Source organism: Bos taurus, chromosome 10 (assembly GCF_002263795.3).
Source record: "Bos taurus isolate L1 Dominette 01449 registration number 42190680 breed Hereford chromosome 10, ARS-UCD2.0, whole genome shotgun sequence".
NCBI classification, from domain to species: domain Eukaryota; kingdom Metazoa; phylum Chordata; class Mammalia; order Artiodactyla; family Bovidae; genus Bos; species Bos taurus.
In genome coordinates, this window is record NC_037337.1 from 72,965,070 (window position 1) to 72,989,602 (window position 24,533).

The following is a 24,533-nucleotide window of genomic DNA, read 5'->3' on the forward strand; positions in this document are numbered from 1 at the left end:
TGTCTGACTCTTTGTGACCCCATGGACTATAGCTCGCCAGGTTCCTCTGTCCATGTGATTTTCCAGGCAAAAACACTGGAGTGGATTGCCATTCCTCCTCCAGGGATCTTCCTGACCCAGAGATTGAACCTGCATCTCTGGCATCTCCTGCATTGGCAGGCAGATTCTTTACCACTGTACCGCCTGGGCTAACCCTTTGATAGCTTATATTTGGTGCTTAATAATATCTCATTGTCTGGATATACTCTAGTTTATTTATCTACTCAGACTACTGAAGGACATCTTGGTTTTTTCAGCAATGATGAATAAAGCTGCTGTAAACATTCATAAGCAGGATTTTGTGTGGACATGGTTTTTAACTCCTTTGGATAAATACCAAGGAGTGCAGTTGCAGGAGTGCAGGATTGTATGATAAGAGTATGTTTCATTTTGTAAGAAACTCTCAAATTGCTTTCCAAAGTGCTATGCCATTTTGCATTCCCACTGCAGTGTATGAGTGTTCCTGTTGCTCCACATCCTTGCCAGCATTTGATGTCATCATGTAGGAGCATGGATTAAAGCAGATTATTTAGGGTAGATCAAACCTGCTTATAGGTCAAGCTAGAGGAAGCAGTTGTAAGTAATTGGAGAAGGAATCTAAGGGCTAATAATAGAAGCATAAAGATTAGAGAAATCCAAGGGAGATCTGAATTGAATTACGGAATAGGAGAGACAGTGATGAGGACCCTTATTTAGATGAGCTTATATTAACACTGAAAGGGGTATGGCAGTGGGCGGTACTTTAAAATATGAGTTTATATTCATATAAGTTAAAAACATTTTTTGTCCAGAGAGTTATAATAACCTTTAAATTTACGTATGTAAACTTAAAAGGGAGTTCAGCTCAGTTCAGTCACTCAGTCGTGTTTGACTCTCTGCGACCCCATGAATTGGAGCACGCCAGGCCTCCCTGTCCATCACCAACTCCCGGAGTTCACTCAAACTCACGTCCATTGAGTTGGTGATGCCATCCAGCCATCTCAATCCAGCCATCTCATCCTCTGTCTTCCCCTTCTCCTCCTGCCCCTAATCCTTCCCAGCATCAGAGTCTTTTCCAATGAGTCAACTCTTCGCATGAGGTGGCCAAAGTACTGGAGTTTCAGCTTTAGCATCATTCCTTCCAAAGAACACCCAGGACTGATCTCATTTAGAATGGACTGGTTGGATCTCCTTGCAGTCCAAGGGACTCTCAAGAGTCTTCTCCAACACCACAGTTCAAAAGCATCAATTCTTCGGCGCTCAGCTTTCTTCACAGTCCAACTCTCACATCCATACATGACTACTGGAAAAACCATAGCCTTGACTAGACGGACCTTTGTTGACCAAGTAATGTCTCTGCTTTTGAATATGCTATCTAGGTTGGTCATAACTTTCCTTCCAAGGGGTAAGAGTCTTTTAAATTCATGGCTTCAATCAACATCTGCAGTGATTTTGGAGCCCCCAAAAATAAAGTCTGCCACTGTTTCCATTGTTTCCCCATCTATTTCCCATGAAGTGATGGGACCAGATGCCATGATCTTAGTTTTCTGAATGTTGAGCTTTAAGCCAACTTTTTCACTCTCCTCTTTCACTTAGAGGCATTTGAGTTCCTCTTCACTTTCTGCCATAAGGGTGGTGTCATCTGCATATCTGAGGTTATTGATGTTTCTCCCGGCAATCTTGATTCCAGCTTGTGTTTCTTCCAGTCCAGCGTTTCTCATGATGTACTCTGCATATAAGTTAAATAAGCAGGGTGACAATATACAGCCTTGACGTACTCCTTTTTCTGTTTGGAACCAGTCTGTTGTTCCATGTCCAGTTCTAACTGTTGCTTCCTGACCTGCATACAGATTTCTCAAGAGGCAGGTCAGGTGGTCTGGTATTCCCATCTCTTTCAGAATTTTCCACAGTTTATTGTGATCTACACAGTCAAAGGCTTTGGCATAGTCAATAAAGCAGAAATAGATGTTTTTCTGCAACTCTCTTGCTTTTTCCATGATCCAGAAGGGAGTTAGGCATTTATAATTAAAATCACTTTGGATTAGAATTATAAAAAGATAGTTCTAACTTACTGAAAGTTTATTTCCTTTCTGAACATGTTTCAGTGGCTTCTCTTACTCAGCTATTTCAGTCTTCAGTTTTAGAGCCAGATTATCCTTTACCTTCCCTGTTAGGTTTCGACTCATATATTTCATACTTTTCCAGATCTAGACTATATGGGAAATGATTCAGTCTTAGGTCCAGCTATGTTAAAGATTAGAATAAAACCTGTTTTTGTTGGATAATATTTTTTGTTCCTTTGGATAATTTTTCTGTTTCTGGAGCTTAGATTCTTTTCAGTATTGATTGTGACTAGTGTAGTAGATTAAGACTTACTTTTTTTAAATAAAAAATTTAAGCAATCTTTTTTATACTTTTAAAGTTAAAATGGGCAATATAAAATTCATATCCAATGTGACTATGGCAAGCACACATATTAGATTTTTTGAGGTTATTTAGATCTGTAGGTAGTCTGTGTGATAGTCTGACAGTCTTTCCTTATATTTGGTTCATAAAATCATAGTTGCTGAACTAGAACTAGTTTCTATAAAGTAGGTGGTCAGTAAAAAGACACAAATGGAGCCGTAAGGAATGACAACCTGATGAATTAAGAAATCATTGTGATGAATATTTGGTTTTAATTATCTTTGCAAGATGTATGTTATTTCATGTCACTGTTTCTTTTCTCATGCAGTTTTCAATCTGACCAACAATGTGGATTTGGACAATACCAAAAAGAAAATGGAGATATACCAAAAGGAAAACAAAGATGTCATTCAGAAAAATAAGTTAAAGCTGGTTGGTGCCAAGTATTTTCTTCTTCTTTTGTATTAGAAACTAATGCTTCCACATGATCCTTTAAAAAGCTTTTTCTAAACCTAGTCATATTTACAAAGAATTTAGGTGTAATTAAGTCCAGAAATACTAATATATTTATATATGCATATAGGTATGAGGCGCATATTACTATAGCAAAAACAGTTTTGATGGCATTGTTAAAATATATTCTATAAAGGAAAAATAATTGTATGCATGCAGAGATTTAATTATCTAACTTACACAGTTTAGCTGTCATTTCTTCGGTATAGCTAGGGTTTCTAGTTTTGGGGAAAGCAGAGGTAATTGTTTTTAAGGTGCTATTCCAGGAATTTGTAATCATTGGTAAAAATGATATAGATATGTTTGGATTACATAGCTTGAATGTTTGGATTACGTAGCTTGTATTTTTGTCTTGTACTTAGATTTACTTGTTATAGTCTTCAAGTGTTTCATTAAGGCACTTCTTTCCTACAATAAAACTCTTGAGGAATTGACATTCTATTCTGTTCATATCCAGCCTGGCTTCCTTAGAAAGGTGTCTCATTTCCGAGAGCATCAGTATGCCATAAAAATTACTCACTTTCCCCAGTAGCCTTCTCTAGGTACATCAGAAGATACATGCATAATAGGTATGCCCGGGTGACTTGTTGCATTAACTGTGTTTAACTTAATAAGGTTGTTCTTTCAAGTGAGTGCTTTTTTCATTTATAGTTTTAAGCTACCAAATCATATTGAGAGTTTAAATGAACGAATGATCTAATTTTAGGCTGGTTATATTATTTTAAAGTAGGAATTTCTAATTAACGAAAACCTTATAATGATAAGTTATTGAATACAATTGACCCTTGAACAACACAGGTTTGAACTGTGTAGGTCCACTTAACACCTGGTTTATTTTCAATAGTGAATACTACTATACCACATGTTGAGATTGAATCCTTGGTTGCAGAACCTCAGACACAGAGGGAACCACTGATAAGGAGTGCAGACTAAACTATACGTGAATTTTCAACTGTGCCAAGGACCAGCATCCGTAATACCTCATGTTGTATAATAATCAACTTGTACTTTGTTTAATGCATGTTACAGTGACTACATTTATTCTTCCTGTTAGCGTTTAGCACCTGAATCTCTTATAACTAAGTGTTTTGGTCAGTAATTCATTATCATTTATTAATGGATCATTCTATGATGAGCATTTTATTAGTGATATGTAGCTATTTGGTGTTGGCATAAATACAGACGTAGGACCATTTTTTAAGATGGTGCAAGTTCATGTATATCAGTAACTACAGTGTCTTTGGGTAGAGCCCAGTTCTGTAGTGGCCCAAGGAATGTGGACTATATGAATGATGTATTTACTATCCTGAGGTAGCAACTTGCCTTTAATGTCTTTGCGAATGTTAAAGTCTCACTGTTCCAAAAACATCAGAATTGTATCAAAAAAGGGGAAAAAGCTCAATCTCTTGTATAGTTAGGCACATAAGATGACTCATTTCTGACAGAGAAACTATTACTGAGTTTACTGTGGAAGCTGAAGCTGCAACACTTTGGCCAACTGCTATAAAGAGCTGACTCATTGGAAAAGACCTTGATGCTGGAAAAGATTGATTGCAGAAGGAGAAGCAGGTGACAAAGGATGAGGTGGTTGCATGTCATCATCTACTCAATGGACATGAGTTTGAGCAAACTGTGGGAGATCATGAAGGACAGGGAAGCCTGGCATGCTGCAGACCATGGAGTTGCAAAGAGTCAGACATGACTTAGTGACTGAACAACAGCAGCAGCAGCAGCTACAACAAAAACAACATACATTTCAAAATGATCACCATTATAAGTCAAGTTACCATTATGATTGTATGGTTACCATCATGATACAAAGATACTGTATTCTTGTTGACTATATTCCCCCACACTGTGCATTTCGTACCTGTGACTTACTTATTTTGTAAATGGAAGTTCACACTTAATCTTTCTCACCTATTTCTTTCATTCCCTATCCCCTTTCCCCCCAGAAACCTTCTGTTTGTTCTCTGTATCTATGACTGTTTTGTTACTTTTGGTTACTTGTTTGTTTTTTTGATTCCAAATGTAAATGAAATCATACAGTATTTGTCTTTCTTTGACTTTTTAAATTTTAGCATAGTACCATCTAGGTCAATCCAAATGGCAAGATTTCATTCTTTTTTTTTAATGGCTGAGTAATATTTGATTTTATATATTACATCTTTTTTATCCATTCTTCTGTTGATGGGTACTCAAGGTGCTTCTGTTATCTTGGCTTATTTAAATAATGCAGAAATGAATGTTGAGGTGCATATATCTTTTCAAATTAGTGTTTTGCTTTCCTTTGGATAAGAACTCAGAATTGCTTGATTGTATTGTAGTTCTATTTCTGATTTTTTGAGGAACCTTCTTATTTCCATAGTACCTGCACCAGTTTACATTCCTAGGGTCCCCTTTTCTCCACATCCTTTCCAACATTTGTTATTTGTTTTCTTTTTGCTGATGACCATTCTGACAGATGTGAGGTGATATTATGGTATTCATTTGCATTTCCCTGATGATTAGTGATATTAAGCATTTTTTCCTATGCCTTTAGGCCATCTGTATGTCCTCTGGAAAAATGTCTATTCACGTTCTTTGCCCATTTTTTAATCAGGTTATTTGTTTTTTTGATGTTGAGTTCTATGAATTCTTTGTATATTTTGGACATTAACCTCTTACCAGATTTATTCTTTGCTACCCATGCTACCCATTTGACATGGGTAGATGTCAAAGAGCATATTACCCATGTTGTCTTGTAAGAGTTTTATGGTTTCAGGTCTTACACTTAAGTCTTAAATAATCCCTTTTGAGTTTATTTTTGTTGATGGTGTGAGAAAGTAGTCCTGTTTAATTCTTTCACGTGCAGCTGTCTAGTTTTTCCAACACCATTTACTGAAGAGGCTGTCTTTTTTCTTGTTGTATGTTCTTGCTCCCTTTGTCATGGATTAATTGCCCATATAAGTGGTTTTACTTCTGGGCTCTCTGTTCTATTCCACATTGATCTGTGTGTCTGTTTTTGTACTAGTACTTTGTTTTCTTGAAGACTGTGTCTTCGTATTGTAGTTTGAAATCAGGTAGTATGATACTTTGAACTTTGTTGTTCTTTTTCAAGATTGTTTTGACTATTCGAGGTCTTTTATGTTGCCATACACACAAAATTATTTGTTCTAGTCCTATGAAAAATGTGGTTGATATTTTGATAGGGATTGCACTGAATTTGTAGATTGTGTTGGGGTAGTATGGCCATTTTAAAACTGTTAATTCTTCATGAGCACAGTAGATCTTTCCATATGTTTGTGTTGTCTTCATTTTCTTTTGTCAGTGTCTTACAGTTTTCTCTTTATAGGTCTTTTACTTCCTTAGATTACTTCCCAGGTATTTTATTCTTTTTGATGCAGGTGTAAATGAGATTCTTTTCTCTTTCTGATAGTTTGTTGTTAGTGTATAGAAATGCAGCAGATTTTTATAGATTAATTTTGTATACTGCAAGTTTACTGAATTCATCGGTGAGTTCTAATAGGTTTTTTGTTGGCATGTTTAGAATTTTGTATATATAGTATCATGCAATCTTCAAACATTGACAGTTTTTCTTCTTCCTTTCCAATTGGAATTCTTTTTCTTTTTTTTTTTGTTTGATTGCTGTGGCTAAGACTTCCAATACAATACTTCCAATACTTTATTTTTTAATAAAAATGGCAAGAGTGAGCATCCTTGTCTTGTTCCTGATCTTAGAGGAAATGCTTTCAGCTTTTCACTGTTGAGCATAATATTAGTTATGGGCTTGTCATATTTGGCCTTTATTGTTTTATGTTCATTCTGTGCCTACTTTGTTTAGAGTTTTATCATAAACGAATGTTGAATTTGATCAAAATCCCTTTTTATATCTACTGAGATGACAATATGCTTTTTATTTTTCAATTTATAAATGTGGTGTGTCACATTGATTGATTTGTGGGTATTGAACCATCCTTACATTCTTGGGTATAAATCTCACATGATTATGGTATATGATCCTTTTAATGTATTTTTGAATTTGGTTTTGCTAATATTTTGTTGAAGAGTTTTGCATCTATGTTCATCATAACTAACCTTTTTCATCTTCACTCACCTACCTATTTCTCCTATTATGTACTTTATCTAAGTGTTCAAGCCATATCTGGATAGTCTTCATATACTGTTTTTTAAAAAACTTTATTAGAAATTTAAGCATAATTGTTTTACAGTGTGCTGGTTTCTGCTGTATAATAATGAGTCATAATTGGATAGAGTGTATATGTCAATGCTACTTTCTCAATTTGTTCTACTAAATATATGATAATTGTTTTTCTCTTTCTGACTTACTTCACTCTGTATTGTAGGCTCTAGCTTCATCCACCTCGTTAGAACTGACTCAAATTTGTTGCTTTTTATGGCTGAGTAATATTCCATTGTATATATATACCACATTTTCTTTATCCTTTCATCTGTTGATGCACATTTGGCTTGCTTCCAAGTCCTGACTATTATAAATAGTGCTGTCACAAACATTGTGGGTATATGTGTCTTTTTGAATTGTGATTTTCTCAGGTTATATGCCCAGTAGTGGAATTGCTGGGTCATACGGTAGTTTTATTCTTAGTTTGTTAAGGAATTTCCATACTATTCTCCATAGTGGCTGTATCAATTTACATTTCCACTAACAGTGCAGTAGGGTTCTCTTTTTTCCACATCTTCAGTATTTATTGTTTGTAGTTTTTTGATGATGGCCATTCTGATTGGTGTGGCTTCCCTGGTAGCTCAGTTAGTAAAGAGTCTGCCTGCAATGTGGGAGACTTGGGTTCAATCTCTGGATTGGGAAGATTCCCCTGGAGAAGGAAATGGCTACCCACTCCAGTATTCTTGCCTGGAGAATGCTATGGACAGAGAAGCCTGGTGGGCTACAGTTCATGGGGTCACAAAGAGTTGGACACGACTGAGTGCCTTAACACTTTCACTTTCATTCTGATTGGCGTGAGATGATACCTCATTGTAGTTCTCATTTGTATTTCTCCAATAATGAATGATGTTGAGCATCTTTTCACGGGTTTAATGGCCATCTATATGTCTTCTTTAGGGAATCATGTACTGTTGGTAGTCTTTCCTGGCAACCCACTCCAGTGTTCTTGCCCGGAGAATCCCAGGGATGGCGGAGCCTGGTGGGCTGCCGTCTGTGGGGTCACACAGAGTCAGACACGACTAAAGTGACTTAGCAGTAACAGCAGTCTTTCCTTATGGTCTTTCAAACCTAGTTCCTCCTCTAATTTTATTATCGTTACTTTACATAGTATTCATTATTTCTTACTTGAGTTGGAATATTCCTCTGAGTATTCCTGTCTTCAATCTTGAACCCCAGTGATCTGTATTCGTCACTGCTTCTAGTCATCTTTCTAAATTCTGCACCCCTTAGTATGGTATGGTCAATTCTCCATTATCTGCCTTCTGCTGGCCTCTCCAGCTTTTATCAAGAGCTTTCCCCTACTTCATACTTAATTTCTTGGTCATACCAAGCATTCCAGCTTGATTTGTGTCTTTTTACCTTTGTTTTCTCTGCCTAAATGGCTCTTCTACTCTGCAGTGGGGTTAAATACCTACTGTTAGAAACCTGCTCAGCCTTCATGAGCTGAGCTTACCTAGGGCTGTTAAAACAAATTACCCAAAACTGGGTGATTTAAAACAATGAAATTTGTCTCCTACAGGAACAGGCTTCTTGTAAGCTAGAAGTCTGAAGTCAAGGTGTCATCAGGGTCATGGTCTCTCTGAAAGCTCTAGGGAGAAATCTTTTCTTTTAGCATCTTTGGCACCACTCTGATTTCTGCCTCTAACTTTCCATGGCCTTCTTCCCTGTGTGTCTGTATCCAAGTTTCCAGCATGACCTATCTTAACTTGGTTACATATGCAAAGACCCTATTTCCAAATAAGGCCACATTTATGGTTACCACGGGTTAAGAACTTCAACATGTATTTTGGGGGCACACATTCAACCTGTTAACACTGTGAAATCTGTTCTAACTCTACCTGTCCTCCGTCATATTACAGGGAATTAACCACTCTATTAATTTTGTCTCTCACCATACTCTCTGTAAACCTATCACTTGTTCTACTTATTGCTGATATGACACTGTTTTATTGTGAGACATCTTTTTCTGCTTATGGACCTACAGTCTAGTAATTCACTTTTCCAGCCTTCATATCTTACCCCCTAACTTTGTGCATTTATTCCTAGTAATTTTTCTAGATCAAGTTTGAATTTTCTTCTCCACTGGGTGCCTTAGTTAGAACAGCAATCTCAGTAATAGAAGTTTTTAAAATTATAGGGGAGAAATGCTACTAGAACTTAGCAACTGACTTAATTTAAGAGGGATGGGGTTGAGGGAGAAGGAGTAATAAAGATGACTTTGAGGTTTCAACTTGAGTTGACTGAGAGATGGGTGTGCAGTTAGCAGAAATCAGGAATACAGGAGGGTGATCAGCTTTGGGAAACCAAATGCTGAACTTAATTTTGGATATACTGAGTTTGAATTATAAGGGAAATATTTTTTCATTTGGGAAACTTGTTTATTTCTGGGAGTTTATCTAATTTGTGAATTGATATAATCTTAACAGATTAGATTAACAGAGATTAATATGTAAATATTATTTTACATAAAAATATACTTTTCTGTGAGATCTCTGTTAATTCATGTTAGTGATTCCAAAACATATTATAGTCTCTCCCTCTATTCTGTATTTGCCTCAAGGTGCCATAAATTCTCAGTATTATGTTGAATTAAAAAAAGGTATGGCAATGGCACCCCACTCCAGTACTCTAGCCTGGAAAATCCTGTGGATGGAGGAGCCTGGTAGGCTGTGGTTCATGGAGTTGCTAAGAGTCAGATATGACTGAGTGACTTCACTTTCACTTTTCACTTTCATGCATTGGAGAAGGAAATGGCAACCCACTCGTGTTCTTGCCTGGAGAATCCCAGGGACGGGGGAGCCTGGTGGGCTGCCATCTATGGGGTCGCACAGAGTTGGACACGACTGAAGTGACTTAGCAGCAGCATTGCATTTTTAAGAGCAACAGTCAGGATTTAAAATAAAGCCATTCAGATATTACTATATTTCTCATTCATAAGACTTAAAGAACAAAGAGTTGGTATAATACTGCTTTTTTTAAAAAATGTAAATTTATTTATTTTAGTTGGAGGTTAATTACTCCACAATATTGTATTTGCTTTGCCATACATCAACATGAATCTGCCACAGGTATACACATGTTCCCCATCCTGAACCCCGCCTCCCTCCTCCCTCCCCATACCATCCTCCCGGGCCACCCAATGCACCAGCCCCAAGCAACCAGCATCATGCATTGAACTTGGACTGGCGATTTGCCTCATACATGATATTATACAGGTTTCAATGCCATTCTCCCAAATTATCTCACCCTCTCCCTCCCTCACAGAGTCCAAAAAACTGTTCTATACATCCGTGTCTCCCTTGCTGTCTCACATACAGGGTTATTGTTACCATCTTTCTAAGTTCCATATATATGTGTTAGTATACTATATTGGTGTTTTTCTTTCTGGCTTACTTCACTCTGTATAATAGGCTCCAGTTTCATCCACCTCATTAGAACTGATTCAAATGTATTCTTTTTAATGGCTGAGTAATACTCCATTGTGTATATGTACCCCAGCTTTCTTATCCATTCATCTGCTGATGGACATCTAGGTTGCTTCCATGTCCTGGCTATTATAAACAGTGCTGTGATGAACACTGGGGTACGTGTGTCTCTTTCAATTCTGGTTTCCTCGGTGTATATGCCCAGCAGTGGGATTGCTGGGTCATAAGGCAGTTCTATATCCAGTTTTTTAAGGAATGTCCACACTGTTCTCCATAGTGGCTGTACTAGTTTGCATTCCCACCAACAGTGTAAGAGGGTTCCCTTTTCTCCACACCCTCTCCAGCATTTATTGCTTATAATACTGCTTTTAAATATGATTTAGGGTTGGAATAAATTTCAGAGTCTGGAAGTATTTGATATTTCTAAGGAACTTCATAAAAGGGAAGTAATGTAGGACTGTAGTTCATTCTCTCTACATATTAGCTTTGGATTTTGAATTTTTTAGTCCACAGAGAAGACCCTTGAAATTTATATACTTGTGTTAGAAAATAACTTCAGTTTTTCATAACTTACCTTAAGTGAATGCTATTTGGAACTCAAGCATCAGAAAGACTTATTTTAACTTGGAATAAAGAAGTTAAGTACTATGATAACTTTTCATTATCTTACGTATTTTGAAAATTGTTTCTATTAAATGAACCAGTCTTTTATATGGAGTTTTTCAATTAATAGTTCTATATGGAGATGATCTCTTTGTTATTGTTGGGTTTTTGTTTTGCTTTCTTTGTTAAATTTCCTAAGTAAAGTCTTCTTAAGCAGTTTCCACATTTCTGCAGCTGGGATAAGTGTACTTTGTTTAGATTTCATTTAGTGCTAGATGTCATTCTCTTTAATGGTAACATGTCTGCATGAAAGAAAATTCTTTTAAAGTGGAGCTGCTGCTGCACTATTAAACAATTAGTGACTAGTGCAATTTATGCTTCGAAAAAAGGTAGTATGGAGTATGGTATAGACTTAGTTTTGGTTACTAAATTTATTTCATGCCATATATGAATGTTACTGTTTCAGACTCGGGAACAGGAGGAATTGGAAGAAGCTTTAGAAGTAGAAAGACAGGAAAATGAACAAAGAAGACTATTTATACAAAAAGAAGAACAAATGCAGCAGATTCTCAAAAGGAAGAATAAGCAGGCTTTTTTAGATGAACTGGTATGTATTAATGTTGATTATGATAAAAACATTTGTCTTCAGGGTTTATCTTTCCTCTTATGCTGGGTGATGGTATTTAAATGGCATTTCTATAGTTTGTGCTCATGTATTTACCTTCTATCCCTTTACTTTATTTATTTATTGATTTATGTATTGGCTGTGCTGCATGTTGGTTGCTGCATGTGGGCTTTCTCTAGTTCTGACAAGTGGAGACTGCTCTTCATTGTGGTGCATGGGCTTCTTGTCGCAGTGGCTTCTCTTGTTGCATAGCACGGGCTCTAGGCTCACAGGCTTCAGTAATTGTGGCACATGGGCTTTCTTGTTCTGCAGCATGTCAGAGATTGAGCCCATGTCCCTTGCACGGAAGGCAGATTCTTAATCACTGAACCTTCAAGGAAGCCCCTATTTATTTTTTTTTAATGTTTGTTAATATCCATTTTATTTTCAGATAACAGAGCAATACTATAATTAACATAAGCCAGTTTACTATTAATAGGATGTTGATGTGTTTCTAAGCTTACTGACTAAAACATGTTTTCAGAGCACTTTTCTCCTGATTGATACTGATTTTCTAATAACTAGCTCATTTTCAAGTATTTTGGCTTCATGCTGAAGTTTTAGTGACTGGTTACTCGGTGAGAACTGTATTTTGTATTTTTGCATGGGGAAAATACACTTGAAAGAAATGGTAATGTCTTGCAAGTTATTGGTGTTTTCTAGTTGTTAGTTGCCCAAGTAGTCAACATTATTAGATAATAGCAGGGATTACAACCAAGGTTTATGAGATGTTTCATGGATTTGAGAATATATTATTTGATGCTTATAAACCAATGTAATACTGATGAAATTGCAACATGGAAATTGTCCTTTCCAGTAAAGGCTTTTTACATCCTTCCTTTCCCCTTTCTAGCTACGTAATTAATTTCCACGTGTTGTTAACATACTTAACTCTTCAGTCTACTAGTTGCTATGCTGTTTGTTATTCTGTGACCAGGTGAATGTGTATGTGTATATTTTTCTACTGTGCTTTTGCCCTAAAAGCATTTAAGCCATATAACCAGGAATAAAAGGAGAAAGCAAGATTATTTATTAGTTTAGTACAAAAGTATTTATGGCTTCAGACCATGAATTTTAAATCATTTTAACTAGGTTCAAACACATCTTTGTTAATCAAAATAGGAGCCATTACAATCAACACATTTTTGCCAACGAGAAATAAGTTTGTTTATTCCTGTAGCATAAAAATCCCTGCTTCAGGATTTGATGAACTCTTGGAAATCGTTTTCTGCCTCCTGCTGGTTGTGGAAGTGTTTTTCCCTGCAAAAAATTATTAAGATGCTTGAAGAAATTGTAGTCAGTTGGTGAGAGGTGAGGTGAATGTGGTGGACGAGGCAAAACTTTGTAGCCCGGTTCGTTCAACTTTTGAAACTTTGGTTGTATGACATGTGGTGGGGCGTTGTGGTGGAGAATTGGACTCATTCTGTTGACCAGTGCCGGCTGCAGGTATTGCAGTTTTTAGTGCATATCATCAATTTGCTCAATATACTTCTCTGATGTAATGGTTTCACCAGGATTCAGAAAGCTGTAGTGAGTGGGTCATACTGGCAGCAGACCTCCAGTGACCATGACCTTTTTTTGGTGCAAGTTTTGGCTTTGGGAAGTGCTTTGAAGCTGCTTCTTGGTCCAGCCTCTGAGCTGGTCATCACTGGTTGTTGGATAAAATCCACTTTTCCTCTCACATCACAATCCAATCGAGAAATGGTTTATTGCTGTTGTGTAGAATCAGAGAAGATGACACCTCAAAATGACAATTTTTTTGATTTTTGGTCAGCTTATGAGACACTCACTTATCAAGCTTTTTCACGTTTCCAAATTGCTTCAAATGCTGAACAACCATAGCATGGTCAACATTGAGTTCTTTGGCAACGTCTCATGTAGTCATAAGAGGATCAGCTTTGATGATGCTCTTGGTTATTGTTAACTTCTGATAGCTGGCCACTGTACTCCTCATCTTCAAGTCTTTCTTCTCCTTTGCAAAACTTCTTGAACCACCACCGCACTGTACATGTGTTAGCAGTTCCTTGGTCAGTCTCTGCTGCTTTACAACCTATTTTGAACTCAAATAAAAAAAGTTGCTCAAATTTTCTTTTTGTCTAATGTCATTTCTGTAGATGAAAATAAATATAAAATAAACAGTAAGTAATGTGATTAACCAAAAATATAAAGTGAGAAATGCACATTAAAATGATGTATAACATAACTAAATTTATTTAAAGATGTATTCCAGTATTAGACAAATTCAACAATGTAAAACTGCAATTACTTTTGCACCAACCTAATAGAAGTAGGTGGGAAAGTAAGGACCTTAGTGAAGCTTAGACAGTAAATGTTTATCATAAACCCTATCTGCTTTGTATGAGTGGAGCATAAATTTGGTTCTAAAAATGAGGACAAGGAATTCCCTCGTGGTCTAAATGGTTAGGATTCGGCACTTTGAGTGTCATGGCCCTGGTTCAGTCCCTGATCAGGAACTGAGATCCCACAAACCACACAGGGTAGTCCAAAGCAAAAAAATGAAAATAGCAATGTATAGCATGGAAGATTTTTTTGTTGTTGTTAGTAACTTCCATTAAATTTTTTGAAACTATTAAGTGGAAGTTGTGGCTTTAACAATTGAAATGATACATATTGTGTTTTACATTTTTTGTGGACATGTCGCCTGTGAGACATTAAAAACTTTAAAGAATGAATTTGTAAAGCTTCACGTTACAGGTTTTTTTTTTTGAAAGGTTCTTTCTCTCATCATTTTATATAAAGAGGAACATGATTTTCTTTCCTTTGTACGTTATTAATGCTTTCCTCTATACATTAATTCCAAATACTGAACTTAGATTTAAGACAAATATACACTCTAACTTTCTAAAAATGTTCCATTTATTATTAAGAATTTTTAGTTTTTATTTTGAGATTAGCTAGTTTTGCACAGCAATTCTTTTTGTATATTCTTTTTATCTTTAGTCTTGTAGCATGAAATTTTGGTGCCTCATTGAGCTGCTTTTGGCTTTTGAGCTGCAGCTGCCAGTGTTGTACATTGTGTATAATCTGGAGTTAATATTGGTTTTTGTTAAGAACTGCCCTCCCCTTCCTGTTTTCCTCACCTGCAAGTCATTACTGTGCATACTTTCTTCACTATTTAGATCATGTAACATAGTGGTTAAATAATCTTTAACAATTTATTGTATTTATTAGAACAATTAATTACAGCAGATTGGTTTGAATACCAATTCAATTTGAATTTCTGGTTTTCATTTTCAAATTTATTTTTAAAGATTGTTACTTTAATTTTTGAATATTTTATTAAAAATTTTTTGTTAAAATGTTAACATCCATTTCATCCTTGTTGACCAATTGAAAGAATTCATTAAATTTCTTTTTATTTTCCTGAATCTGTATTAAGTATGTAAAAGAATGCATTGTATTTTTTCTATGTATGTTCATATGTTAAATTTTATTTAGAAAGACTGCATTATAAATGTATCTAGTAGCTTAAATCTTAAAACGATTCTCTGGATCTAATTTAGACAACTAGTGCAAGTACTCCTTATTAGTTTTTCTTCTCCCGTTTTTGGTCCTTATGCTAAAAGTCACTTTTTAACCTTTTAAAAAAGTATTGGCATTACATTATACTCTATGTGACAGAGTTTTAATGTTATGGTCGTAATCTTTATGACTTAAAATGTTGCCTAAAAAGTTCATTTATTTAATCCTAACTGTAAATTCAGAGTTGTTTTTTTTTTTTCCTAAAAGCTATTTGAAAAAAGATTTTTAAACAGGTCCTGACTTATTAAATATTTTTATATTCCTGTTAGAAACTTCTCTTCAGATTATGTCTTAAATTTTGCTAGGGCTAATATTGTCAAATGCAGTAGCTCATTTTTATTAGAATATTGTTTGCCAGATGGCTTGCTCAAAGTCAGTTAAAATAATCTTTCAAAATGGTCGTTATAAAGCTTTTAATGAGTATTACAGGTAGTCTTAATTAAAATTTCTTTAAATATTGAGCATTGTACCTTCAGGCTATTAAATAGCTTAGGGAACCTTTCAGGGTAAAAATGGAAAGCTAAGAATGAAATACTGGGTTAGCCAAAAAGTTCATTTGGGTTTTTCCATAAGATACTACGGGAGAGCCTGAACGAACTTTTTGGCCAACCAATAACTTGAAAGGCTGAATCTGCATTCTCTGTATTCCTAAGAGCATATGTTTCCCATAATTTATTTTACTCTATAGATTTTGTTGATGTGTAAACTCCTACTTATTTCTTTCTTAACATTTACAAGATTTTCAGACTCCAAAGTTTTGATTGCTAAAGTAGAGTACAGCAGATTTGAAGTAAATTGTATTGCCTTTGTACCAAAATTAGTTTTAGATTTCTAGAATACTTATTTTTATTAAATTTCAGCTGTTTTACCAATACATTTTACTATTCTGGTTCTTTTATAGGAAAGTGAAACCAGAATTAAAACAGGCATAGTATTGATTAGCAACTTTTTTTGAAGTGCACATATTGTTTTGCTTTTATGTAAGAACTTTTACTTTTTAGAGTAAGTACTAGGTATGGAATTTGAATTCACTTCGAGTAATAATTAGGAAGCAATGATTTAGCTTTTTAGCCAAGAAAATTTATTTTTCTTCTGTTAGTTTTTACATGTAAAATGATAGTAAGAGATTTTAAAAGATGCTTTGGGCCATTGCCCATTTAAAATGTCCTTTAAGTTGACATTTTATTACAAAATTCCTAATGGGAATCTCAAATAGCTGTGGGAATTCACAGTAATGCCATACTTCCCAGGCCACCAGGAAAGTCCCAATACTATGATTAATGTATTACTAATGCTTTGTTGTAGAATATATGAGAGGTATTCAAGTATATTCTTCTAGAACCAAGTCTCAAGAATTTTGCTTCTTAATAAAGTTCTGCATTATAAATAAAATTTGTGTTTTTCCATTTACTTTTGAAACTTTTCATCTTTAAAACATTTGCTTTTGCAAACCACTTCTGTTGCAAAGTTTTGAAAAACAGATTTATTTTAGGATGATGCTGTTGAAATAATTGGCTTGTTATTTGAATTTCTTCTGTACTATAACCTTTAAACAAGTCTTTTAAATATATTTGTTAGCCATATTTGTGCCCCCAAATACTAAGTTGTTGGGTTTGGAAAGAAAATAGGTTCTACTATATCTTCACTTTTATATTACAAAATGTTTAACAACATAGTTTTTTCAGGATTAAATTCTGGGTAGTTACTATTTTAAAAATTTGTTAGACCATTTGATGACTTTATTTTCATAGGTCACCTTGGTATAGGAGATAGAAATGTATTTGTACCTTTCTTTCTGTTTACTGATACAGAGAGCAGTGTGTCTCTTTGTGTATGACCTTCTTCCTTTCTGGTTTCCTTCCGCATGTGTTTCTGTGTTCTTATTTAACTGACATCTCAGAAGGGAAAATGCTTTGCGTACATTTAGTTTAGATCTTAGCTGTGTAGCACTTTAAACATGTAAGAAGACTTCATTTTAAATAGAATAAATAACAGTTTACATATAAGAGTTAGTTATTTGATGATGTTATTAATATGTGTATATGCAGATTTGTATAGATAGCGGCCCTGTTTTAGTATAAATATAAGATATTAAAAATGTTTACTATTATTTTGCTAATTAAAAAATTTAGATTTAATTTATAAAAGTAAGTAATAAAGGAGAAAATAAATGTACTTTTGGTTGTACTTAACAATCATTCCATTGTACAAAAAACAGAACAAGGATCATTTCCAAACGGCCTCAGGTGAAATCTAATGGGAAACAATTTCAAGCCAGTCTGAATTCACTGGTTAAAAGAATGTGTCTTAGATAAACATCTGATCTAGGTTATAGTACTTTGTACTACTCTCTTTGTGATTAGCTTCTAATTTTTTTTATTTTAATAAATATATGGTTGGTTTCACTAGATGAAATAAGACCCTATTATATTGTCTTTAATGTGGATTTTATAAAAATCCATTTTTGTAGGTTATTTTGATTTATGAGTCTAAAACAGCCTTTTCTTATTATGGAATGTTAAAGTTTTTTGTAAAGTGTTCTCCATAAAGTGAATATTTAGGTTGACATCAAGTGCTTATGGAAAGGCATAATTTAAAATAAAAGACTGGTTGCTCTTTAGTTCTTTCTTTTTAACTTTCACACTGCACTTTAACTTCTCTTACAGGAGAGTTCTGATCTCCCCGTTGCTCTACTTTTGGCTCAGCATAAAGATAGATCTACCCAATTGGAAATGCAAATTGAGAAACCTAAACCTATAAAACCAGGGACGTTTTCCACAGGCATCAAAATGGTAAGCTGTATTTTATTGTTTATTTGGAACATATATGTCAAGTATTATACTTTATAACTGTATATTGATTTTTACAGATAAACTGGAAGATTCAATTATTTAAGATGTGTCTGATCTAGGCTACATGACTAGAAATAAAAATACATGCAGTATAAGAAGAAAGTGAAAAATAATAATTTACAGAGTATGCAACACAGTTTTGTTCTATATGATATTGAATTTGCATATGTTTATTATTCTGTGTAAGTTTTTAAGCTTGTGGTATAGAAAAATATTTCTTAAAATGCAGACTTCTGGTTTCTGGTATGGCATGTGAGAAGCTTGGAAAGTGCCATTCCAACCTGACAACAAATAAAACTTAAAACCCACTGAAAAATCAACAAGTTTTTTTAGTACAGAGAGGTCACAAAGCAAGCCACTGCCCTTAAAATTGAAGAGACCAGTAGAGACTACAGTGAATCACAGCTCACCAGAACAGCAGCCTTGCTGGGAACCAGTGCTGGTGTAGGGAAACCTGAATTGGTTCACAAATTACTGAAGGCTCAGTATGGGCAACTCTTAAGAGTTAAAAACTCCAGGGGAAATGAATCATCAGAGGCCCCACACTTTTTGTGAGTCTTACCTGTTGTGTTTCAACCAGATTATCTCGGTGTATATTAGAAAAAATCCCCTCATGCTTTTGACACATGAAGGAAAAAAGGGGAACCGTTTTAAGATGTGCCAGAGCATTCTGTTCTTCCTAACAAGATTTGCCCTCTAGGATAAACTATTTTACCAGAGTCTAACTGAGTTTTATCAGAGCCTAACTGATCTGGGTGAAGGGAAATATCCAACTATAACTGCTCCAGTCTTAAATGTTGAAGAAGGGAAATACACAACTTCAATTCACTCTAACCATCCTGCCCTACCTGATGGCAGGGAGATTGAGAAGTGTGTGTGAAGTTCACAGTCCAGAAACATAGGCTTTCTAAAAGAATGAGACCTTATTATAGGACTAGGACTGTAAATTATTCTATCATCCCTGATACCGTCAGTTCAGTTCAGTCGCTCAGTTCAGTTCAGTCACTCAGTTGTGTCCGACTCTTTGTGACCCCGTGAATCGCAGCACGCCAGGCCTCCCTGTCCATCACCAACTCCTGGAGTTCACTCAGGCTCACGTCCATCGAGTCGGTGATGCCATCCAGCCATCTCATCCTCTGTCGTCCCCTTCTCCTCCTGCCCCCAATCCCTCCCAGCATCAGCGTCTTTTCCATTGAGTCAACTCTTCGCATGAGGTGGCCAAAGTACTGGAGTTTCAGCTTTAGCATCATTCCTTCCAAAGAAATCCCAGGGCTGATCTCCTTCAGAATGGACTGGTTGGATCTTCTTGCAGTCCAAGGGACTCTCTGAAGAGTCTTCTCCAACACCACAGTTCAAAAGCATCAATTCTTCGGTGCTCAGCCTTCTTCACAGTCCAACTCTCACATCCATACATGACCACTGGAAAAACCATAGCCTTGACTAGACGAACCTTTGTTGGCAAAGTAATGTTTCTGCTTTTGAATATGCTATCTAGGTTGGTCATAACTTTCCTTCCAAGGAGTAAGCGTCTTTTAAATTCATAGCTTCAGTCAACATCTGTGGTGATTTTGGAGCCCCCCAAAATAAAGTCTGCCACTGTTTCCACTGTTTCCCCATCTATTTGCCATGAAGTGATGGGACCAGATGCCATGATCTTAGTTTTCTGAATGTTGAGCTTTAAGCCAACTTTTTCACTCTCCTCTTTGATTTTCATCAAGAGGTTTTTTAGTTCCTCTTCACTTTCTGCCATAAGGGTGGTGTCATCTGCATATTCGTGACATTGTACAGGAGACAGGGGTCAATACCATCCCCATGGAAAAGAAATGCAAAAAAGCAAAATGGCTGTCTGGAGAGGCCTTACAAATAGCTGTGAAAAGAAGAGAAGTGAAAAGCAAAGGAGAAAAGGAAAGATATAAGCATCTGAATTCAGGGTCTCTCAGTTGTGTCTAACTCTTTACAACCCCATGGACTGCAGCATGCCAGGCCTCCCTGTCCATTCACCAACTCCTGGAGCCTGCTCAAACTCATGTTCATCGAGTTAGTGATGCCATCCAACCAGCTCATCCTCTGTCTTCCCTTCTCCTCCCGCCTTCAGTCTTTGCCAGCATCAGGGTCTTTTCCAATGAGTTCGTTCTTCGCATCAGGTGGCCAAAGTATTGGAGTTTCAGCTTCAGCATCAGTCCTTCCAATGAATATTCAGGACTGATTTCCTTTAGAATGAACCTGTTGGATCTCCTGGCAGTTCAAGGGACTCTCAAGAGTCTTCTCCAAAAAGCATCAATTCTTCGGTGCTCAACTTTCTTTGTGGTCCAACTTTTACATCCATACATGACTACTGGAAAAACTATAGCCTTGACTAGATGGACCTTTGTTGGCAAAGTAATGTCTCTGCTTTTTAATATGCCAGCTAGGTTTGTCATAGCTTTTCTTTCAAGGAGCAAGTGTCTTTTAATTTCATGGCTGCAATCACCATCTGCAGTGATTTTGGAGCCCCCCAAAATAAAGTCTGTCACTGTTTCCCCATCTCTTTGTCATGAAGTGATGGGACCGGATTCCATGATCTTAGTTTTCTGAATGTTGAGCTTTAAGCCAACTTTTTCACTGATACCTTACATTTTTAAAGACCTGTTTACAAAAGTTTGTTCTACTCAGTGTGTCATGTCTGGCTGTCAAGGGGAAAAAAAATTGCAAGATATACCAAAGGCAGAAGACACAGTTGGAAGAGACAGAGCAAGCATGAGAATTAGATATGACCGGGGAATTGGAATTATCAGACTGGGAATTTGAAAGAACTGTGATTAATATGCTAAGAGTGCTAATGGATAAAGTAGATAACATGCAAGAACAGGTGGGCAATATAAGCAGAGAGATGGAAATTCTAAAAAAGAACTGAAAAGAAATGCTAGAGAAAAAAGAAACTCTAAGAGAAGTGAAGAGTGCTTTTGATGGCTTATTAGTAGATTGGACATGCATGAGGAAAGAGTCTTTGAGCAACAGGATATATCAGTCGAATTCTTGAAAACTGGAAACCAAAGAGAAAAAGCCTGGGGGGAATAAAAGCCCAGAACAGAATATTGCAAGGTCTGTGGCATGACGACAAAAGGTACAACACAAGCATTCTGGCAATACCAGAGAAGAGAGAAAGGAGCCGAAGAAATATTTGAAACTATAACAACTGAGAATTTTCCTAAATCAACATCAGATACCAAACCAAAGACCCAGAGAGTTCAGAGAACATCAAGTAGGATAAATGGCAAGAAAAAAAAACCTTATACCTAGGGATATTATTTTCAAATTATAGAAAATTGAAGATAAAGAAAAAAAACTCCTGAGGAAGCTCCTCCTATAGAGGAGCAAAGATAAGAATTATATCTGGCTTTTCCTCAGAAACCATGCAAACAAGAGAGTGGAATGAAATATTTAAGGTATTCAGAGAGAAAAGCCACCAGCCTAGAATAATGTACTGTGTAAAATTATACTTTAAAAGTAAAGGAGAAATAAAGATCATAAGAGAAAAATAGAGAATTTTTTGCCAGTGTATCATTTTTGAAAGAAATGTTAAAAAAGGTTCTTTAGAGGCTAGGAAGATGATATAGATGAGAAATCCAGAAGAGAAAGCATTGCAGAAGAAATGAATGAAGATAAAATAAAACTTTTATTTTTGTTGTGCTTAATTGCTCTAACAGATAACAGTTTAAAATAATAGTAACACTGTTTGACCATGTTTGCTTATGTGTCTATATGTGTATATACACATGTATACTTATTCACACAGGTCCTTATATATAAGTGAAATGAATGACAGTGATGATACAAGGGATGGGAGGAAGCAATTAGAATTATTTTGTTATTATAAGGTACTCACACTAACCATGTTTCTACTACTCAGCTATTGTTTTTGAGTTTTAAAATTGCCTACTTTGTTTGTCATATGTTTGCCAGCTAATTAGATTTATAAACACCTTGAGGACAGAAGTTGTATATTTTAACTTTGTTTTGTATAATTGTGGTTATGTGGGCACCTGAAAAATACAAAATATTCATAATCTATTTTAAGCTTACAAATGTAGGAAATTTGAGCATATTTTTACATAATAATGTAGGGGGGTTTCCCTGGTGGCTCAGAGGATAAACCGTCTGCCTGCAATATAGGAGACCTGGGTTCTATCCCTGGGTTGGGAAGATCCCCTGGGGAAGGAAATGGCAACCCAATCCACTGTTCTTGTCTGGAGAATCCCATGGACAGAGGAGCCTGATGGGCTACAGTCCACAGGGTCGCAGAGAGTCAGACATGACTGAGTGACTTTACTTTCACTTTCCATAATGTAAAGGAACACACTACTCATTTTAAGGAATTACCAAAGGGCTTCCCTTCCCTGGTGGCTCAGAGGTTAAAGGGTCTGCCTGCAATGCGGGAGACCCGTGTTCGATCCCTGGGTCGGGAAGGTCCCCTGGAGAAGGAAAAGGCAACCCACTCAAATATTCTTGCCTGGGAAATCCCATGGACGCAGGAGCCTGGGGGCCTACAGTTCATGGGGTCACAAAGAGTCGGACAGGACTGACCAACTTCACTTTCACTTTCACTTTGAACTAAAAAGAAAGTATAGAGGAAAGAAAATGGGCTTGGAAAGACTAAGAGACAGTGGGATTAAACACCAGCTTCACAATTCACTAGATGTGTATCTATGGGTAAAATGTTACTTTGCTCTTTCTGAAATTGTTTCTTTCATTGGTAAAGTTGAGATAATTGTAGATTTATATGATTATTTGGATGATTAAAATATGTATATAAAATGCTAAACCAAGTGCAACAGTCATTTTACAAGTAATGCTTTTTGTTGTTATTATAGTTTAAATGTCTAAGTGAATTATAATCTCTTTATATTGTATAATTAAGTAGTACATATTTTTAGGATTCTTGAATTTTGGGGAATTTTATGATAAATTTGGCATATTGATATCCTGGAAATCTGTGGCATTGCTTTGACCATAGTATTTTGTTCTACAGTTTTTTGAAGTTTATTTTTTAAATTTGCATACAACAAAGGTCAGTCTTTGTGATGTATAGGATCTTGCCAGATGCAGAACAGTATAGCGATCGTAAAATCATAATGTAGAGCAGTTCCATCACTCCTCAAAATTCTTTCATGTGGGTTGTTTCCTTGGTTATGATTATCAACAAGGCTGCTGTAAGCATTTGCTTACAGTTGTATGCTGCTGCTAAGTCGCTTCAGTCGTGTCCGACTCTGCGCGACTCCTGACACGGCAGCCCACCAGGCTTCCCCGTCCCTGGGATTCTCCAGGCAAGAACACTGGAGTGGGTTACCATTTCCTTCTCCAATGCATGAAAGTGAAAATTGAAAGTGAAGTCGCTCAGTCATATCCGACTCTTAGTGACCCCATGGACTGCAGCCTACCTGGGTCCTCCATCCATGGGATTTTCCAGGCAAGAGTACTGGAGTGGGGTGCCATTGCCTTCTCCATACAGTTGTATAGGTAAGTTTTAATTTGTTGTGGGTAAATAATACTAAGAAGGAGATTGATGATTTATATATTAGAAAGATATATTTAGCTTTGTAAAAAATTTCCAAACTATTTTTTAAAGAGCATATACCAGTTTGCATTCCTGTCAACATTGAGTATTCCAGTTGCTCTGCATCCTCAGCATTAAGAATTTTAGTATTTTAGGCATTCTAAACAGGTGTATCGTGGTATCTCATGGTTTTTAATTTGCATTTCCCTGATGACTAATGTTGAGCACCTTTTTGTGTGCTTACATTTCATTTGACCTTAGTATTTAGCTTAATATATTAGATATCTTTCCAGATAGTGTTGTGACCTTGGTATTTATTTTCTTTCTTCTTCCCTTCCTCATTTTTACAACCTTTTGTTTGGTGAAATGTAATGCAAATATACAGAAGTGCACAGAACCAAACCATATAGCTTAGTGAATTATTACAAAGTGAATATCTGTGTAACCATCACATGGCTAAAAGAAAAAAGTATTCTCAATGCTCTCGAAGTCCTCCTCATGACTTCTTACATCTAGCCTGCACCCCACTCCTTTTCCCCAAAATAGGGACTCTTGTTTTCTATGGCAGTCCCTATCTAGCTCTTTTAAATAACTTTAACATCTAAGCATGTATGCCTTAACCTGATTAATGTTTTGTTGTCCATCTTATATTTGTGAGATTCATCCATGTTTTTGTATATAGATGTAGTTTTTTTTTTTTTTTTTCACTTTTCATTGCTGGGTACTGTTCCATAGGAGGACTATTCTACATTCTACATCAACATTCTACTGTTGATGGATGTTTAGGTTGTTT

The 24,533-nt window shown here is 36.0% G+C and overlaps 1 protein-coding gene across 3 annotated transcripts in view; it reads left to right on the plus strand.

Annotated features, from left to right (window-relative positions):
• The window catches only part of MNAT1 (MNAT1 component of CDK activating kinase), a 210,015-nt gene that overhangs the window by 69,993 nt on the left and 115,489 nt on the right, over positions 1–24,533 (plus strand). For all 3 annotated transcript variants that reach the window (XM_059890503.1, XM_059890504.1, NM_001105409.1), the window contains exons 4-6: positions 2,753–2,856; positions 11,615–11,755; positions 18,022–18,147. In XM_059890503.1, the coding sequence (XP_059746486.1) occupies positions 2,753–2,856; positions 11,615–11,755; positions 18,022–18,147 (371 nt within the window). The remainder of the gene's footprint in view (positions 1–2,752; positions 2,857–11,614; positions 11,756–18,021; positions 18,148–24,533) is intronic.